Source organism: Molossus molossus, unplaced genomic scaffold (genome assembly GCF_014108415.1).
Source record: "Molossus molossus isolate mMolMol1 unplaced genomic scaffold, mMolMol1.p scaffold_m16_p_10, whole genome shotgun sequence".
Lineage (NCBI taxonomy): Eukaryota > Metazoa > Chordata > Mammalia > Chiroptera > Molossidae > Molossus > Molossus molossus.
The window spans coordinates 5,965,113-5,982,488 of NW_023425345.1; the positions used below are offsets into that span (position 1 = coordinate 5,965,113).

At 61.6% G+C, this 17,376-nt stretch overlaps 1 protein-coding gene across 1 annotated transcript; it reads left to right on the forward strand.

Annotated features, from left to right (window-relative positions):
• The first annotated feature begins 3,859 nt into the window (after positions 1-3,859).
• ELFN2 (extracellular leucine rich repeat and fibronectin type III domain containing 2) lies at positions 3,860-6,376 on the forward strand. Its single transcript, XM_036252399.1, has one exon. It carries the CDS (start codon positions 3,860-3,862, stop codon positions 6,374-6,376), a length of 2,517 nt encoding a protein of 838 aa, XP_036108292.1.
• The last annotated feature ends 11,000 nt before the right edge of the window (positions 6,377-17,376 follow it).

The following is a 17,376-nucleotide window of genomic DNA, read 5'->3' on the forward strand; positions in this document are numbered from 1 at the left end:
GTGTGGTACCCACTCTGAACTGAGACCCCACCTCGGCCCTGTCCCCTGGACCTGTTGGGTCTTGCTGATTCTTCTCCTTCCCCTTCGTCCAATGGTGTTCTCATGAAAAGGGACATTGGGGGGTGTGTAGCCAGCTAGACTAGGGCCCACCCCAAGATCCCTCAATGGCACGTTGGCCCCCAGCTTTGCCACATTCCTTCTCTGTGGTGGAAGGAGAGAGGGCCCCTTAGGGAGGTGCTGGTGAGCACTCTGGGCCTGTGGGGGGGCGGGCACCGTGGGGACAGGGGCACGGGCAGGGGTCCCTGCAGGCCATGTGAGCCAGCCGCTGTGCTGGCTAGGGTGCACCCCGGCCACACCCTGCCCGTTTAGCACCACCGAGGCCTCTGCGTCCAACAGCTGCTTCCTGCCGCTCCCCCTCCCTGAGCTGGTCACAGGCTGTGATTCAGGGGCTCAGCAAGACCCAGGGCTCATCTGTGCCCCGGTCCCTGTGGGTGGGCAGCAGGCGCTGTGTCCCCTCCTTTGCCCCCTCCCCGCTGTCATCTCACGGTGCGGCTCGGCACACCGTTGGTCCTTTCTCTCAGATGCACCCTCCGTCCCTGTGTCCCTGCTCAGCTGTCTCCATGATTCTGCTTTTCAGTCCTCAGTCCTCGCCTCGTGCCTGCAGCTCCCTCACCTCCTTCCTTGCTCTCCCCACCCCCAAGTGTGTGTGAGGTTGCTACCCCACTAGTGTGTGTTCTGGGGGGTCACCTCAAGTGAGCAGGGGAAGGGCGTGTCCTCCTGACCCGAGCCCCAGGCCCGAGAGCCGCCTCCGGCCAGCACCCCCGACCTTGAGCGGGTGTGCAGCGGGCTTGGGCCGGTGCTGCTGCCAGTGCCTCTGGAGCGGCGGCCCTCCCTGCCTGCCAGGCCTCCTCGGATGGTGGGCAGGCAGCCCAGGGACAAGGACAGGGACATGGTGGCTGACGCACCTGGGACAGGGTGATGGGGGGCCCTTTTCTCCGCCCCATCTGAGTCACAGGGGAGAGCGAGGGTGGGGGGAGCTGGGCCCTGGCCAAGCTGTCCTGGAGACTAGGAAGAGCTGGAGAAAGGGCAACGGGCAGGGTCACCTTGAGGGCTCAGAGTGGCTGGGGTGGGGGTTGGGAAGAGAAGAGATGGGCTAGGACTAGCCCTCACCCCAAGCCTGGCCTCTCCTTTCTCCTACTCCCCTCCCCTCCCCCTCAGCATTTTCAGCCCCCCCGCACCTCCTCCCCCAGCACGGCCTGGGCTGTCCCAGGGCTCCAGCAGCTTGCCCGGCAGCCCCTGGGCCTGGCTGAGGGGGCACTGGTTTAGGTAATTCAGGTCTGAGGATGGGGGTGGGGGTAGGGGGGTCTCTGTGGGGCCAGAGTTGCACATGTGCACACATATGTGCACATAATACATGTGCTAAACCTGTCACCATGTAGGCAGGCAGGTATTTTCCCGTGTCCCTGAGAAGCCCCCCGACGCCCACCCCTGGAGCTGGCCATGGGTCCACGTAGCTTGTGCACATAGGCATCCGTGTGTGTGCACACGCCCGCACACCCTGCAGGGCGCTCCGAGCCAGCGCGCACCTGCATGCGCACCTGCATGCAAATGCGCCCGACTTCTTGCTGGAGGAGGTGCAGACGGAGGGCTCTGACAGGGCGAGCTTGGAGACTCAGCCTCCTCCAGCACCACCTCTCTGACTGTGTGGGGGCCGCGGGGGTGGGACTGGCTGGGGTTCCCTAGGAGCCCCGGCCTCCGACTCCGGCCCTGAGACTGTATTGCACAGCCAAGGACAGAAACACTGTGCTGTCTGGGCACCTGTCCTGCCCACTGCCTCCAGGTGCCCCCACCCCATCCCACCCCCGGCCCCTCAGCCCCAGCTCGTCCTGCGGGGGGCTAGGAGGTGTGAGGGCACCTGGCTGGAGATCCCCATCACCACAGCCTCTGACTCCGTCAGCCTTTAGTCGGAGGGGTCATCTGGACGCCCTGGTCACCTGCCGCCTCAACAAAAACTGCCTGCTTGGACTTCCTGGGGCAGTTTGCCCTCCCCACTCTCCTCGCCTCCTTCCGGGGCCCTCTGGGGCTTAGGGCTGTAAATTGGTTTTGCTTTCAAGACAAAGGTTGAACATTTTTTTCTCAAAGCCTTTCCTTCCTGGAGTTTCCCCGAGGAGGAGCAGGAAACAGAGGTGGCTTTCTTTATCCAAACACGGATTTCTCCTGCCTAATCCTCACATCCCTCGCCGCTGCCCGGGGCCCTTCCCGCAGCCGGGGGAGCTGGGTGGGAGCCGGAGTCCATCTGGCTGAGGGGCAGCGGAACAAGTCTCCCTGGTCTGGGCTCAGTCTCCCCGTTTGGAAAAGGAGGGTCTGCAGGCTCTGAGCCTTGCTCCGTCTCCCCGCCTATCTGCATCTTGGGCGAGGCAAGATGCTCACCTCCTTCCCCCTTCAGATGGCCAGGCCGGGACCTGGTCCCCGCTTTATGGCTATGGAAACAGACTCAGGTAGTGCACCTGATCCACCTAATTGGGCCCAGTGGACTGGGCTCCAGGTCTCCTGATTTCTGCTGCCTCAGGAGCCTTGATCCCGGCCCAGGCTGTGCTGTGTGACTCACGGCAAGTCCCTGCCCCTCTCTGCTGGGGCTTTGGGGCTTTGATCGTGTTAGTCTGGAGGCCTTTGGCTTTTCTGAGTGCTCCCCTGCCACCCCTGTCCCCCATCTTTGAGGGGGTGGGATTGGAGGTGTGTCTGGCTCTGCTCCTGTCTTTGAGACGAGCGTGTCCCGTGTCCTCGCCTTGCCCGAGACCCCAGCCTCCACATCCCCCTGCCCGGGGGGCCCACAACCACGCTGCTCCGCTCCCCTCCCCCATGGAAGCGAAGACAAGGGAATTATTTTTGGAACAAGAGTGGTTACACAACAAATGAATTATTTATCTCTGGGCACGGAGGAGAGGAGGCATTTTGCTGGGCTTCTTAATTCTTTACCTGGACTGGAGGGTGTCTGCCCGGGTACGTGGCCCTGAGTGTGCACCTGCTTGTCCTGCACAAGGCGAGGTGTGTTGGTATGTGCGCCTGTCTGTGTGCCGTGCAGTCTGGATCCCGGGGGGCATGTCGGCCTTTGTGTGGGCAGGTGGGCGAGCGTGCACACGAGGGTGCTGGGGTGCGTGTGTGTGGGTGTGTCTGTGCCCCTGACCGGCTCATTTGCCAGTCTCCCTCCGTGCCCACTGTCCTCAGACTCTGCCCCTCCTCCCTCCTTCCAGGCCCCAGCTCCCTCCTCCCTCTCTTGCCACCCAGTGCACTCTGCTCTTTTATGTTGGGGACCCTAGAGTGCTGCTGGCATAGAGGCCCCCACCCCCTGCTGTGGGAGGGGGTGGGGAAGGGGCAGGGGGCCTGCAGTGGGATTCGAGGGGCCACTCTGAGCCCTCGCACTGATCTGTCCCCCCTTGGTGCTGCTTTCAGGAACCAGCTGGCAGATGGGTCTCTTCCTTCCTGCCCCGTCTCGCCTGCTCCCCCCTCAGAGCTCCGCTCTGCCGCCTGCCAGAACCTGAGGACAAGGGAGAGGAAGTCCAGCTCCGCGAGCCCTGCACTGTCCCAGCAGAGGAGCCACGAGGGAGCAGGCTGTGGAGCCCGCTGCGCCCCTGGCTCCGGCCTGGCGGTGGTGCCCAGTGCCTGCTGGTAGCGCCCCGGAAGGCCCCTGGCACTTGGCTCTGGTGGCAGTGCCTGCCTCACCCGAGGCCCCCGTGCTGGGGGTCGCCCCCAAGATGGTGGCAGCCCCAGGGAGAACTGTGCTGCCCGCCCCGGCCTCCAGCCGCTAGGCCCTGTACCCCTCACCCTCACCCTGGCCTGTGAGGGGGCCGCGGCCCGCGCCATGCTGCGCCTGGGGCTGTGCGCGGCCGCGCTGCTGTGTGTGTGCCGGCCCGGCGCCGTGCGCGCCGACTGCTGGCTCATCGAGGGTGACAAGGGGTACGTGTGGCTGGCCATCTGCAGCCAGAACCAGCCGCCCTACGAGACCATCCCGCAGCACATCAACAGCACGGTGCACGACCTGCGGCTCAACGAGAACAAGCTCAAGGCCGTGCTCTACTCCTCACTCAACCGCTTCGGGAACCTCACCGACCTCAACCTCACCAAGAACGAGATCTCCTACATCGAGGACGGCGCCTTCCTGGGCCAGGCGAGCCTGCAGGTGCTGCAGCTGGGCTACAACAAGCTGAGCAACCTGACGGAGGGCATGCTGCGCGGCATGGGCCGCCTGCAGTTCCTGTTCGTGCAGCACAACCTCATCGAGGTGGTGACGCCCGCCGCCTTCTCCGAGTGCCCCAGCCTCATCAGCATCGACCTGTCCTCCAACCGCCTCAGCCGCCTGGACGGCGCCACCTTCGCCAGCCTGGCCAGCCTCATGGTGTGCGAGCTGGCCGGCAACCCCTTCAACTGCGAGTGCGACCTCTTCGGCTTCCTCGCCTGGCTCGTGGTCTTCAACAACGTCACCAAGAACTACGACCGTCTGCAGTGCGAGTCGCCTCGGGAGTTTGCCGGCTACCCGCTGCTGGTGCCCCGGCCCTACCACAGCCTCAACGCCATCACCGTGCTCCAGGCCAAGTGCCGCAACGGCTCGCTGCCCGCCCGGCCTGCCAGCCACCCTACGCCCTACTCCACGGACGCCCAGCGGGAGCCGGACGAGAACTCGGGCTTCAGCCCCGACGACATCCTCTCGGTAGAGCCGCCGGCCTCGTCCACCACGGACGCGTCTGCGGGGCCTGCCATCAAGCTGCACCACGTCACCTTCACCTCGGCCACCCTGGTGGTCATCATCCCACACCCCTACAGCAAGATGTACGTCCTCGTCCAGTACAACAACAGCTACATCTCCGACGTCATGACGCTCAAGAACAAGAAGGAGATCGTCACCCTCGACAAGCTGCGGGCCCACACCGAGTACACCTTCTGCGTGACCTCGCTGCGGAACAGCCGCCGCTTCAACCACACCTGCCTGGCCTTCACCACGCGGGACCCGGTGCCGGGGGACCTGGCGCCCAGCACCTCCACCACCACCCACTACATCATGACCATCCTGGGCTGCCTGTTCGGCATGGTCATCGTGCTGGGGGCCGTGTACTACTGCCTGCGGAAGCGGCGCTTGCAGGAGGAGAAGCAGAAGTCCGTCAAGGTCAAGAAGACCATCCTGGAGATGCGCTACGGCGCCGACGTGGATGCCGGGGCCATTGTTCACGCCGCCCAGAAGCTGGGCGAGCCCCCGGTGCTGCCCGTGTCCCGCATGTCCTCCATCCCCTCCATGATCGGGGAGAAGCTGCCCACCTCCAAGGGGCTGGAGGCCGGGCTGGACACGCCCAAGGTGGCCACCAAGGGCAACTACATGGAGGTGCGCACTGGCGCTGGCGGGGATGGCCTGGCCCGGCCCGAGGACGACCTCCCGGACCTGGGGAACGGCCAGGGCTCGGCCGCCGAGATCTCCACCATCGCCAAGGAGGTGGACAAGGTCAACCAGATCATCAACAACTGCATCGACGCCCTCAAGCTGGACTCGGCCTCTTTCCTGGGGGGCGGCAGCAGTGGCGGGGACCCTGAGCTGGCCTTCGAGTGCCAGTCCCTCCCTGCAGCCACAGCAGCCTCCTCGGCCGCCGCCCCTGGGGCCCTGGAGCGCCCCAGCTTCCTCTCGCCCCCTTACAAGGAGAGCTCCCACCACCCGCTGCAGCGCCAGCTGAGTGCCGACGCCGCCGTGGCCCGGAAGACCTGCAGTGTCTCGTCCAGCGGCTCCATCAAGAGCGCCAAGGTCTTCAGTCTGGACGTGCCTGATCACCCGGCCTCCGCCGGGCTGGCCAAGGGCGACTCCAAGTACATCGAGAAGGGCAGCCCCCTCAACAGCCCCCTGGACCGGCTCCCACTGGTGCCTGCCAGCAGCAGCGGAGGCGGCGGGGGCGGCGGAGGCGGTGGGGGTGGCGGGGGCGGGAGCGTCGGGGGCGGCGGGGGCGGCGGGGGCAGCGTCCACCACCTGGAGGTGAAGCCTGCCTACCACTGCAGTGAGCACAGGCACAGCTTCCCCGCCCTGTACTACGAGGAGGGCGCCGACAGCCTGAGCCAGCGCGTGTCCTTCCTCAAGCCCCTGACCCGCTCCAAGCGGGACTCCACCTACTCGCAGCTCTCCCCCAGACACTACTACTCAGGGTACTCCTCCAGCCCCGAGTACTCCTCCGAGAGCACGCACAAGATCTGGGAGCGCTTCCGGCCCTACAAGAAGCACCACCGGGAGGAAGTGTACATGGCCGCGGGCCACGCCCTGCGCAAGAAGGTCCAGTTTGCCAAGGACGAGGACCTGCACGACATCCTCGATTATTGGAAGGGGGTCTCGGCCCAGCAGAAGCTGTGACCCTCTCCTCCCTGGTGAGGTAGGAGGGGGAGGGCGGGGGGCACATGGGGAAGGGCCCCGGCAGCCGGGCAGGGCCGCGCGGGGGGCCGAGGCCGAGGAGTGGACGCACACGCACACCCACACGCACGCACCCATGCACACACCTGACCACCACCTGACTGTGAACAACTACCACCCGACAATAAGGGACAGGAAAACAAAGACACGTTCTCCTTAAAGTTTACACACTGATACCGAAACCAGGCGTCTTTACTGTGCCGCCCAGGGACTCCGCTGGGGTGTGCCGGGCTGGGTGGGGCAGGAGGGCAGGCAAGGAGGCCAAAGGAGGGTGGAGTCGGGGGCTCTGGGACTAGGGACAGGCTTGGGGACAAAGGAACCTGGGGCACAGATGGACTGCAGTCCCTCTGGGGCAGGGAGAGGTCCCCTGTAGGGGGACAGGTCACTAGGAGATCCAGCACCAGGTGAACGAACACTGGGCATTGTTTCCTTCCTCTATGGATGGGGAAACTGAGGCCCAGAGAAAGGAGGTGCTAACCCCAGGGTCACAGGGCAGGTTAGAGTCAGTGTCCCAACTTCTCAGCCCAGTGCTCGCCCCCACCTCCGGTGGGTCCCTTGGGGCTCCCATCCTCCACCCACCTACCACCCCCTTCCAGCTGTGGGCTCCTGGGCGGAGGGACTTGAGAACGAGGTGGGTGCTTTTTCTTTCTAGAAAGCCCACGGCCATGCCCTCAGAGCATGTTGCTGATTCATCAGCTGGGGGCCCTTTGCCCCCCATGCCCGACCCGAGAGGCAGGAGGCCCTGCGGGCAGAAAGAGCAAGGGTGCAGGGGACACCCCACCAGCCCCTCCACGCGTCTTCCAATGGCCTGGGAGCTGCCCGTGGGGCGGAGGAGTGTGGTGGGCCGACTCCCACCGCCTGGGACGTAGGCCCCCCGACCTCCACTCTGGGCCTCCAGGACTTCACTCACCCCAGAGGACGCAGCGAACTGTGATGCCTGGGGCAGCTGGAGGCGAGGTGATGGGGACCTTCCCGCCCGCGCCCCTACTTCCTGACCTCCTGCCCGTCTGGTTCCCAACGTGGGATGTTGGGCAGCGTCTCAGCCTGCCTGGAGGAGGGAGGGCTTTCCCACCCGCCCTCGTGGCTGCCCCCTCCCTGGCCCAGGGGCTCCCGTATTTCCATGGATATGTGGAAATAGCCCCTCCTCCTTTGCTGACCCCCACCAACATCGAACAAAGCACAAACAGTGAGCAGCCCCCTCACTGGGGAGGGGAGCAGGCTGGGTTGTGGGGCCCCTCCCTGTCCCCGGCCAGCCTCTGTTGCCATGGCAACCCAGAGCCTGGCAGTTGGGACCGTTGGGCTCCTCCTGGTAGTTGGGACCATTGGGTTCCTGGGGTGTCTCCCAGTGTGGGCCGCAGAGGGTGGTGAGGGAGGGCAGGGCTAGAGGGCAGCTGCCTTGCTTACGAGCTAGGGGCTGCTTGGGGGTGCTCTGGGGCAGGTTAGGGGCCCCGAACACTGTCTGGGTGCTGAGGGGCCGTAGTCATCTGTTCCTTCCCCTTCGGTGGGGAGGTGGGCCGGCGGGTAAGGGTGACTAGCGTGCCCACCTGCCAGCATCTTGCTCTGCACACATCTCAGGATGGGGATCAGCCCACGCAGCCCCCCTCACGCCCGCCGGGGACCCTCTGGCCTGTCTCCCAGTTGGTTTTCTTATTTGGGAAGTGAGACTGGGGTGAGGGTGGGCACTGGGGTGGGACCGAGACCTGCACTGTGTGGGGGGCTCTGACCAAAAAAGCCAGTGCCACTTCCTGGGTGAGCGACCCCAGTGACCTTCCTGCCAGGGGGCGGACAGTGGAGGGTCGGGGGGATTGGGGCTCCACTGAGGGCCTCGCGCACACCCACTTGGGGGACAGACCAAGTCTGGGACTCACTTTGGGGTGACATTTACAAAGAAAGGACTGTTGTGGCAAGTGGAAGGGAGGGGCCGCATGAATATGCAGAGCAGACCTCCCGCACCCCAGACCCGCTCCCTCCGTCCTCAGCCGACTGGCAGACCCAGGAGAGCAGGGGCAGAGGAGCCGGGTGCGAGAAAGCAGACCCTGTTAGATTTGCATGATGATTTTCCTGTATTTTTCTGAGCAAACATCTGTCGTGTATGTGCTGGTTTGTCCAGACTCCCCTGCCCCCCTCCCCACCGCCCCCCTTTTCCCACATACCCTCTATTGTGATCTGACAAGCAGCTCTTGACACCAGGGGAGGGGCCAGCTCTGCAGAAGACCCAAAACAGGTGCCACCAAGCAACCCTTCCCCACACCCACACCCTGTCTTTCTGAACTTGGGGCTCACAAGTGCCACCTCCCTCCTCCCTCCATCTCTCATGTCCACAGCACCTTCCCCTCCTCCCTGCCAGGAAAGGGAGCCCCAGGAAAGGGAGCGTGGGAAGACCTCTCCCCGTCCCACTTGCTCCCATTCTGCAGATGGAGAAGTTGGGGCCCCCAAAGGTGCAGGGGGCTGTGTGATTTGGTCACCAGGTGGGGTGCGGGGTCGGTCCCACTGCTGAGTACAGGAGGCACAGGGCTTGGGACTTCAGGGACAGCTTTATGAAGGAGCGAGACCTGAGGGAGGAACCGGCGGGAGGAAGTGGCGAGCCGGAGCCAGAGGTTGGCCTGGCCTCCTGGGAGGTGGAGCCGCCCACGGGCTCTGGCAGCAGGAGCCACAGCCTCTGCCGTACCCCATCTTCCTGGTTGAAGACGACCTGTGAAACCTCAGAGGGCTCACTTCAGGGAGCTTTAAGGATAGGTTTCTACCTTAACAGAGAGGGTCCTGCCACCCCAGGAGGCGACCAACTTTCGTGACCCAGGTCACACCGATTTGGGGGCAGAATAGTTCCTAAAACCCAGGCCTCTGGAACCCGCCAGGCCTGCTCCCTCGGCGGCCGACCACTGCGCTCTCTGTAGCCCGCCAGAGGCTCCCCGCATCCGTGTCCTGCCAGGACAGTCCTTCCCCCGGGATCAAAACATGCACGGAAGACGCCTGAGCATTGTCAGGGCATCTGGCTGGCCAGGGCCCCCCGTTGTAATGGGGAATGGGGGACCTGGGTCGTGGCCCGGGCAGGGGACCCTGCTGCAGGGGGACCAGCTGGCCAGAGGGGATGTGGATGCAGCACCCTGGACCCCTGGCGTTGGGCCGGGCCTGGGCTTGCTGTCGGAGGATCTCCAGAGGAAATTCCCGGGTGTTCCTGGGAAGGGGCACCAGTGGGCCCACTCTCTCCTGGAGGGTACGGCCGGCACCCTTCACCCTCTGTGGGAGCTAATGGCCTTCCAGAAGGGAAAAGCAGTCTGGCGGGAAGGGAGCTTAATCTGGTGCAGACATCGCTCCAGGTTCTGGGCGGGCTTCTCCCCTGTGCGGCCTCTGCTCCCCTCCAAGGGACAGTGCAGCCCTGGGAGGCTCGTGTCCAGGCCGGGGAAGGGCCCTCTGCGGGCTGGCGGCAGTGGACAGGCCCACTTGGGAAGAGGAGGCCTGAATTCCAGAGAGGCAGGGGACAGTCTAGGCCTGGCCGAGGGTCTCTGATGTTCTCAGCTGGGAGTTGCTCCTCTGTCCCCCCCTCCTGGAAATTGAAGAGGGGAAACAGAAGCACAGGAAAGGGAAGGAAGAGAATCTTCTGGGGTCTCATAAGGACAGAGGCCAAGAAGGGGGCCAGACATGGGGACAGTAGTGACAGGTCCCATCTTAGAGGGGGCTTATATGCAGTGAATGGACAGCCACAAAAGGTTCCCCGTGATGGACACTGTGCAGAGAATGAAAATGGGGTGACGGAGGAAGGAGGGGCTGGGGGTGCTCCTCAGAAGAAGAGATCATCAGCGGCCAAGCTCTGAATGAATGAGCCAGAGGACCGCCCTGTGGCCACGTGAGACAGGCTGGAGGGAGCGTGTGGGTCGGAGTGGCTGGGTGTCCGGAAGTCCCTCCTCGGGTCACTCCCACACTCTGCCCTGCCCTCGGAGAGAACCTGCCATTGGGCAGCATCACACCCCATTCCTGGCTAAGTAGGCTCTCTTTCCAGGGCGGTGGATGGGTGGACAAGGCATCTAATCCCTGTGGGGGCTTTACGGGCAGGGCTAAAGGTCACTGTGACGGTCGGGGCTCCCCTGATCCCCAATACTGTTCTCTCAGCTGAGACTTCTGCTCCATGATCACCTCAGTCCCAGAAGCCGCCTACTCCCTGCTCATCTAGACCCTACATCCTCCCTTTAAGACAGACCAGTACTTACCCTCCTTGCCCTCAGGCCTGCCCCAGAGGCCCCCGTCAGAGGTCCCTCCCTGCTTCTGAGCAGTGGGGAGAGGAAAAGGGGTGTGGATTGGGGGGGGGGGAGGGTCTGGGCCTCCTCTTTCTTCCCCTGCCCCTCACCAAACAAGTGTAGGGCTGGCCAGGGGCAGGGGGTCCATTTGTGCACCCGCGATCCCTCCCTCCCTCCTGTAGAGTCTACAAGACGACAAGACGCCAGCCTCCTGGCCCTGGGGCTTGGCACCTGATTTGGGTCCTGCAGAGTTGGGCTCGAGCCCTGGGCTATGAACCTGTGATCCCTAGCTGTGTGTGGGCCTTTCTTCCTTCGGGGGGCCTGAACCCTTTCCTTTTCTTCTTTTAGGGGGGTAAGTTCATTTCTTTTCTCTTCCCAATATCTGCCTCTCCCTCTCCCCAAATTCCTGTTTTAAACTGAATGGCACGAAATTGTTTTCCTCAACTCGAAGATTCCTGTATGGAGAGAATCAATTTCTATATTTGCAATAAATTTCTTATTTAAAACAAAGGAGCCAAAGTCTGTGTTGAATGTCAACCCCACTCCCCCACTCCTCAAGTTAGACTCCCAACGCCCCCTTCCCAGGGTCCCCTCCCCATTTCCCTTTCTCACCGGAGCCCGCAGGCGGGGTTAAGGCATTGAATGAGCGAGCACCACCCATGGTCAAGGAGAAAAGAGAGGCGTCTGCCACACAGAGGGTGGGCTAGCAGGAAACTCGAGAGACACTGCCCCTCCCCCAAGCCTGGCAGAGGCTGGGGCCCAGGACTTCGCCTGAACACCTGGATGCCCCTCTGCCAACTGCCCCGCTCCCTCTCCTGGCCCTGGCCTCCGTCACTCTGTGTTCAGACCTGAGAGGTGGCGGGACATTTGGGCAGCGCCGACTCAGCGGATTCCCAGGGCCTCTGCCCTCAGGGGTGGAGTGAGGTGCGACCCGGTGGGATTCTCTCCGGCCATTGCCAGGCCAACTTCCAGGCTGCCTGCCTCTGTCCACGGTGGCTCCCAACTAGTCAGTTGCCCTTTTCTCCACAGCTATGGACCCCCACTTGCTCCTCAGGGATCAGACGATGCCACTTGTCTCTGGTCAGGCATGAGCTCGGGTCTTCATCCAGTCACCTCAGGCGGAACTGCCAAACTTTGCGCAGGTGGAGCCCAGGGCCCACATCCGGGCCCACGTCTGAGCCCACGTCTGGGCCCACGTCCGAGCCCCCGCCTCCTCGGCTCCCCAGTAGGCAGAGCCCTCCCCGCCCATTTCTTGGACCTCTACCCCAACTGCCACAAGCCCTCCTCAGGGAAGCCCCTGGATCCAGCCTGGATCTCCGAGAGGCACTCGGAGTGGCCCCCGGGCACTGAGCAAGTCCCCTGTGAGTGATGTCTCCGGGTGGCTTTGCATCTTTGACCCTGGGTCAGAGTCCCTGTTTCCCGGTGGCTTTCAGCCCAAGGGTCCTTTCTGATCCCTTTCACCCCCCTGGGAGTGTGTATGGCCTGTCGGGAAGCTTCTGGAGAGGCCCAGGGCTGGAGGCCCAGCTGGCCGCCTGGCCCCTCCACGCTGCCCTCAAGCACCCTCAGTGCTGCTGTGCCAAGGCGTCTGCGGCCCGGGCCACTCTCCCCTTCTTTTGCTGGCTCTTCTGCAGCTGTTCGTGTCCTGCTTCCTGCGGGAAGGCTCCTAGGCACAGGCCACACGCAGGAGGAGGGACAGGGGCAGGTTTGTGGGAGGGGACAGAGGAGCAGGTACTGGGGGTCTCACAAGCTCTGTCATCTCAGGCCTGCCTCTGGGCTGTCCCAGGGCCCCTCAGCCTGTCTCAGGCTCAGGCCACCTCCCCCAGTTGCCTTCCCATTTGTCCTGCGTGTGGTTCCCTTGCTGTTGTGAGTATGGGGGGGACGGGGAGCTGCAACCCTGTCGTTCGGAAAGGACCTGAATGAGGTCCTCAGGAAAAGGGGCTCTTGGAAGGGTCGTGCTAAAACAGACAACGAATGGTCCGGGCCCCATCACTACTTGAGCCAATTAGGCAGAGACGAGGTTGAATCAGATGAGCATTTGCTCCAATGTTGCCGGCAGTGTGGGAGAGCAGCAGGTCCTCCTGTAAATCTGCTTCGCCCCTCGCTTGCTAGCTGCTTTTAGAGGGTAGAGAAACAATGACCACGTGAGAAAGGGCAGTCAGGCAAAAAAATGGGTGAAATGGGTACAGGCAAGGGGAGGAATGTGGGTGGGGTGGGGGAGGCGCTGCAGGGGCCGGTGGCCAGTGTTCGGTTGATCAGGTTGTTAATCTTTCCATGAGATCGGGCAGTTTCCTTGTCCTCAGACTAGGAGAATGGACAGCATTCCCGGGGTGAACTCCCGAGGCGCACCCCCCTGCCGGGTCAGAACAGAGCAGCCGTGATTTACACTGCAAAGGATGAGGAACATTTCTTACAACTATGGCTAGGAAGCCACTGTGATTAGTCCTCTATTCAGTGATTCCCTCCCAATGCTGGTTATTGCTCCCTCACACCTTGGTGCGGCCCAATGGGCCCTGGGTCTGTGTTTCTAGGCCCCAGCCCCTCCCTCCATAACTTCGCTCCAGCCCAGGGCCCCACAAGGCCCTCATTCTGAGGGAAGCCAGGCACAGCCTCCCCGCGCTTAACAGCACCCCATGCCTGGCCTTGCTGGTCTCCTTGGGCTGTGTCTGCACCTCCACCCTCTGCTCCCCACACTCTTGCCCCCCGTGGGCACCCCGTGGGCTGCAGGCATCTGCCGACTCATCCTCGGTGATGTGAGCGTTTCCCAAAGCCGAGTGTCCGGCTGCTATAGGGAGACCTTGGCAGTGTTCCAAAGGTACTGCTGTTGAGGCAGGAGGAGGGGACCACACAGAAACTGTCCCATGTCCTGCGGGACCCTCCAGGTTTCCATTCAGTGACTTTAGGCTTCTTCTCCGTATTTTCTGGTGCTCTATAGACAGACTTCTCCCGGATCCCGTTACCCTGGAAGGACTAGACACCCCTTTGTGGAGGAGGGCGCTTCGATTTTGCCCACTAGCAATAGTAGGGACAACTGGGGGTATAACGGGGTGTCAGCTTGTTCCCAAGAGCTAGGCACCAATATGTGCCCAAGGCCCCGCGTTCCCCACACACACTCCTCCTGCCTCTGCCTCCGGTGGGCGAGGTTTCGTTGGGACCCAAGGGGCCTCTCCTCCAGGCCTGAACCCTGAGCCTGGGCCCCCTTGCCTTCTTCGGCCTCCTGGGTCCCCCCAACTTCGCAATTGCTCCTTTCTCCACATCTAGGAACCCACACCTGCTCCTTTTCAGGGATCAGACGATGCCACTTGTCTCTGGTCAGGCATGAGCTCGGGTCTTCATCCAGTCACCTCAGGCGGAACTGCCAAACTTTGCGCAGGTGGAGCCCAGGGCCCACGTCCGGGCCCACGTCCGAGCCCCCGCCTCCTCGGCTCCCCAGTAGGCAGAGCCCTCCCCGCCCATTTCTTGGACCTCTACCCCAACTGCCACAAGCCCTCCTCAGGGAAGCCCCTGGATCCAGCCTGGATCTCCGAGAGGCACTCGGAGTGGCCCCCGGGCACTGAGCAAGTCCCCTGTGAGTGATGTCTCCGGGTGGCTTTGCATCTTTGACCCTGGGTCAGAGTCCCTGTTTCCCGGTGGCTTTCAGCCCAAGGGTCCTTTCTGATCCCTTTCACCCCCCTGGGAGTGTGTATGGCCTGTCGGGAAGCTTCTGGAGAGGCCCAGGGCTGGAGGCCCAGCTGGCCGCCTGGCCCCTCCACGCTACCCTCAAGCACCCTCAGTGCTGCTGTGCCAAGGCGTCTGCGGCCCGGGCCACTCTCCCCTTCTTTTGCTGGCTCTTCTGCAGCTGTTCGTGTCCTGCTTCCTGCGGGAAGGCTCCTAGGCACAGGCCACATGTGGGAGGAGGGGACAGGGGCAGGTTTGTGGGAGGGGACAGAGGAGCAGGTACTGGAGTCTCACAAGCTCTGTCATCTCAGGCCTGGAGCAGGAGCTGCCCCTGGGTTCCCCAGCGTGGCTCAGGCTCAGGCCGCCCTGCCCAGATCCCTTCCCCTCTGCCCTGCCTGAAGCCTCCGCTTCTGCGGTGGGGAGGTTGGACGCCTCCTAGTTGTCGCTTCTAGGAAGACCTTCGTACTCTGCTCCTTGTTCAGGTCCTTAAGGTGATTTCACAGAAGCTGCGGTGTTTTCCTCAAAATTTCCTAGACTGTGGGGTTGGAGAACTCTTTTCTGGGTCTGGACTTGCTCTTGGCCCTAACACCCCCTATTTCCCTGGATTATAGGTCCCCGCCTTGCTTTTCTTGTTTCGCCCATTTGCAGGCGCTCCCACGAGGGTCAGGGCTCAGCCCATCCGAACCCCCTTCAGAGGGCTCTCTACCTGCAAGACAGGAGACCGGTGCCAGGTGTGAGCTGGAGGGAAGCTTCTGGGCTCCCATGTTCACTGGGTTCCCCTTCCTCCTCCGGCGGGTCACGCCGGTGTCTGTCCCTAGCCCTGCTCTCCAGCTTGCCGCCCTGGGGACTCAGCTGTCATCTCCTCTAGGCTCTTAGCTTTCAGACCATCTCCCCTTCATGCTTGACTCACAACTTTTACAGCTGGAAGCCCCTGTGGTGGTTCACTCAGGTCGTCTTTGCTTTTCCCTTCATTCCTGCCGGGAGGGCTGTAGGACTGAACCTCCACGGTCCCACCTCCAGGGGGGTCTGGGGCTGCGTCTCTAGCCTGGGGCCCCAGCCTGCTGTGTGTGTTCTCTGTCCTCAGTGCCAGTGCTGCCCCCCCATCCTGCCCAGCTGCCCCAGATCTCCTTTCTTGGGCTCAAGGAGCTGTCACCCACCTCTCTGACAGGCTGTCTTCGGTCCTCTTGGTTCCTGCCCAAGTAAGGCAAGACCACGCGTGAGGGAGTTCAGGCAGTGATGGGGTAGAGACAAGGGAAGTTGAGGCCCTTCGGTGTCCTTGTCTTCAATATTCTTGCCTGCCTTTTCCCTGATTGGCAGCTCCAGCAGCCTCCTCCAACCACCAGACTCTTCCATGGTCCAGGGGAGAAAATTCACCCATCTACCCCTTCCTCTTTCTGCTTTTGCAAACAGTATTTCTGCCCCACCCTCTGTTTTCTAGGCATAATAGCTGTGAATTTGTAACCTTTGGCCAGGGCTCTGTTGCAGAGAACAGAATTCTCTGTAGATAATTTAAGCAGGGAAGGGATTCACGAGAAGAAACGCAGAGGTGTTAGAGTTACTGGGAGGCTGAAGACCCAGACTCAAGCTGTGCTTTCCAGACTGACTTTCAAAGTAACAGCAGACCTGGGACACTCAGGAGGCTCCTGACCCTTGGTTCATTAGGGAACTGAAGAAGCTGGTGATGGACTGAGGATTCTTCTGCTAGGGCAGGGTCACAGAAGTAGAAACATACCTCACTGCCTCCGTCCATATCTCTCCGAAGACTGTCTGATCTGCAGAACTGACACCACCTCTGACCCTCGGCTCCAAGAGGGTCTCGGCAGGTGGCTTTATAGCTTTCCAGCCTCCACAGCACCAGCGGGCGCCCTGCCGGAGGGCAGGCCAATCCCTCCCAGCTATCACTCCAACTAAGTTGCATTGAATTCCCATAGCAACCCTGTCAAGTAGGTGCGTTAGCTGTTTCATGTTTTGGCAAACGGGTTCAGAAGCAGAAATTCCTGTGAGCGGGTACAGCTCATTAACAAACAGCAGGTTGGGATGGAACCCTGCCCTGTTTGATTCCCAAGCTCGCTTGTTCCTCTAGGTTGCTTCTTCCAGACACGCATCCCCGCAGGCCCAGGTCCGGAGGCCCCGGCAGGGCTCTGCAGGACATCCCCATTCTGCAGAAGAGCTGAGAGTTGAGGGAGATCAACTTCGAAACAGGCCCAGAGCCTGTGACAGTCCTGAGCCTCATATAGATGTGAAGATGTCCCAAGCCCTTCAGACCCTGCATGCTAATTCTTGCTGTTAAAATCTGGTCACTTCTGAGCTATCTGTTACAGGTCCTTCATTAAACCGTGAGGAGAATAAAGCCCAGAAAATAGAGGTATTACTGATGATGTAGACTCTCGGCTCTTGAGTTTGTCAAGGAAAGAATTCAGAGCCAAGAACGCCAGTGCAAGAGGTTTATTTAGCATGCAAAACCAAAGTACACTCGAAGGAAAGATTCGAGTGGGCTGCTCAGAGAACTGCCTTGGCCTTTTAGAGAGAAAGTCACAGAGGCAGAAGCAGTGAGCCAGCTGGGCTGTGTGGACTCAGGAAACAAGTTACAGAGGCAAAACAAGGGCCCTTAGAGACAGGTTCAGGGGGTTGGCCCAAGATGAGCTGCGGCTGCCTGCTGCTTCGCTGGTTGCAAGTCTCATGGGGACCCTTAGAGCTTAGGAGAAAGAAAGCAAAGAAGCAAAGATACATGCCTGAAGAAGGAAGATGTGGGCGTGCTCTAGAGAGAGCACTGGGTCCTTTGTCTTAAGGGTTTTCATCTGTTTTCTAAATGCAGGAATTTTAGAAGAGGTCTCAGGGGAGGATCTCAGTAGACTACTCATCAGCTTTCCAGGTGTGTCCTTTTAATATGCTGATTCATCAAAATGAGAGTATAGGGTCAGGGTTGTGGTCTCTACTGATTGGTCAGTGCTAGGGTGGCGAGGGAGGTAATTGGGCATTGCATCTGATGTCAGCCGTGATAATTCCTTTGTCTGATTTTGCTGATTTTCTGGGCTTGGAGCTGAAACACATCTGAGG

Bases quoted from the DNA above. Each gene is read 5' to 3' on its own strand.
- ELFN2 (XM_036252399.1), top strand. From the start codon at position 3,860: ATGCTGCGCCTGGGGCTGTGCGCGGCCGCGCTGCTGTGTGTGTGCCGG.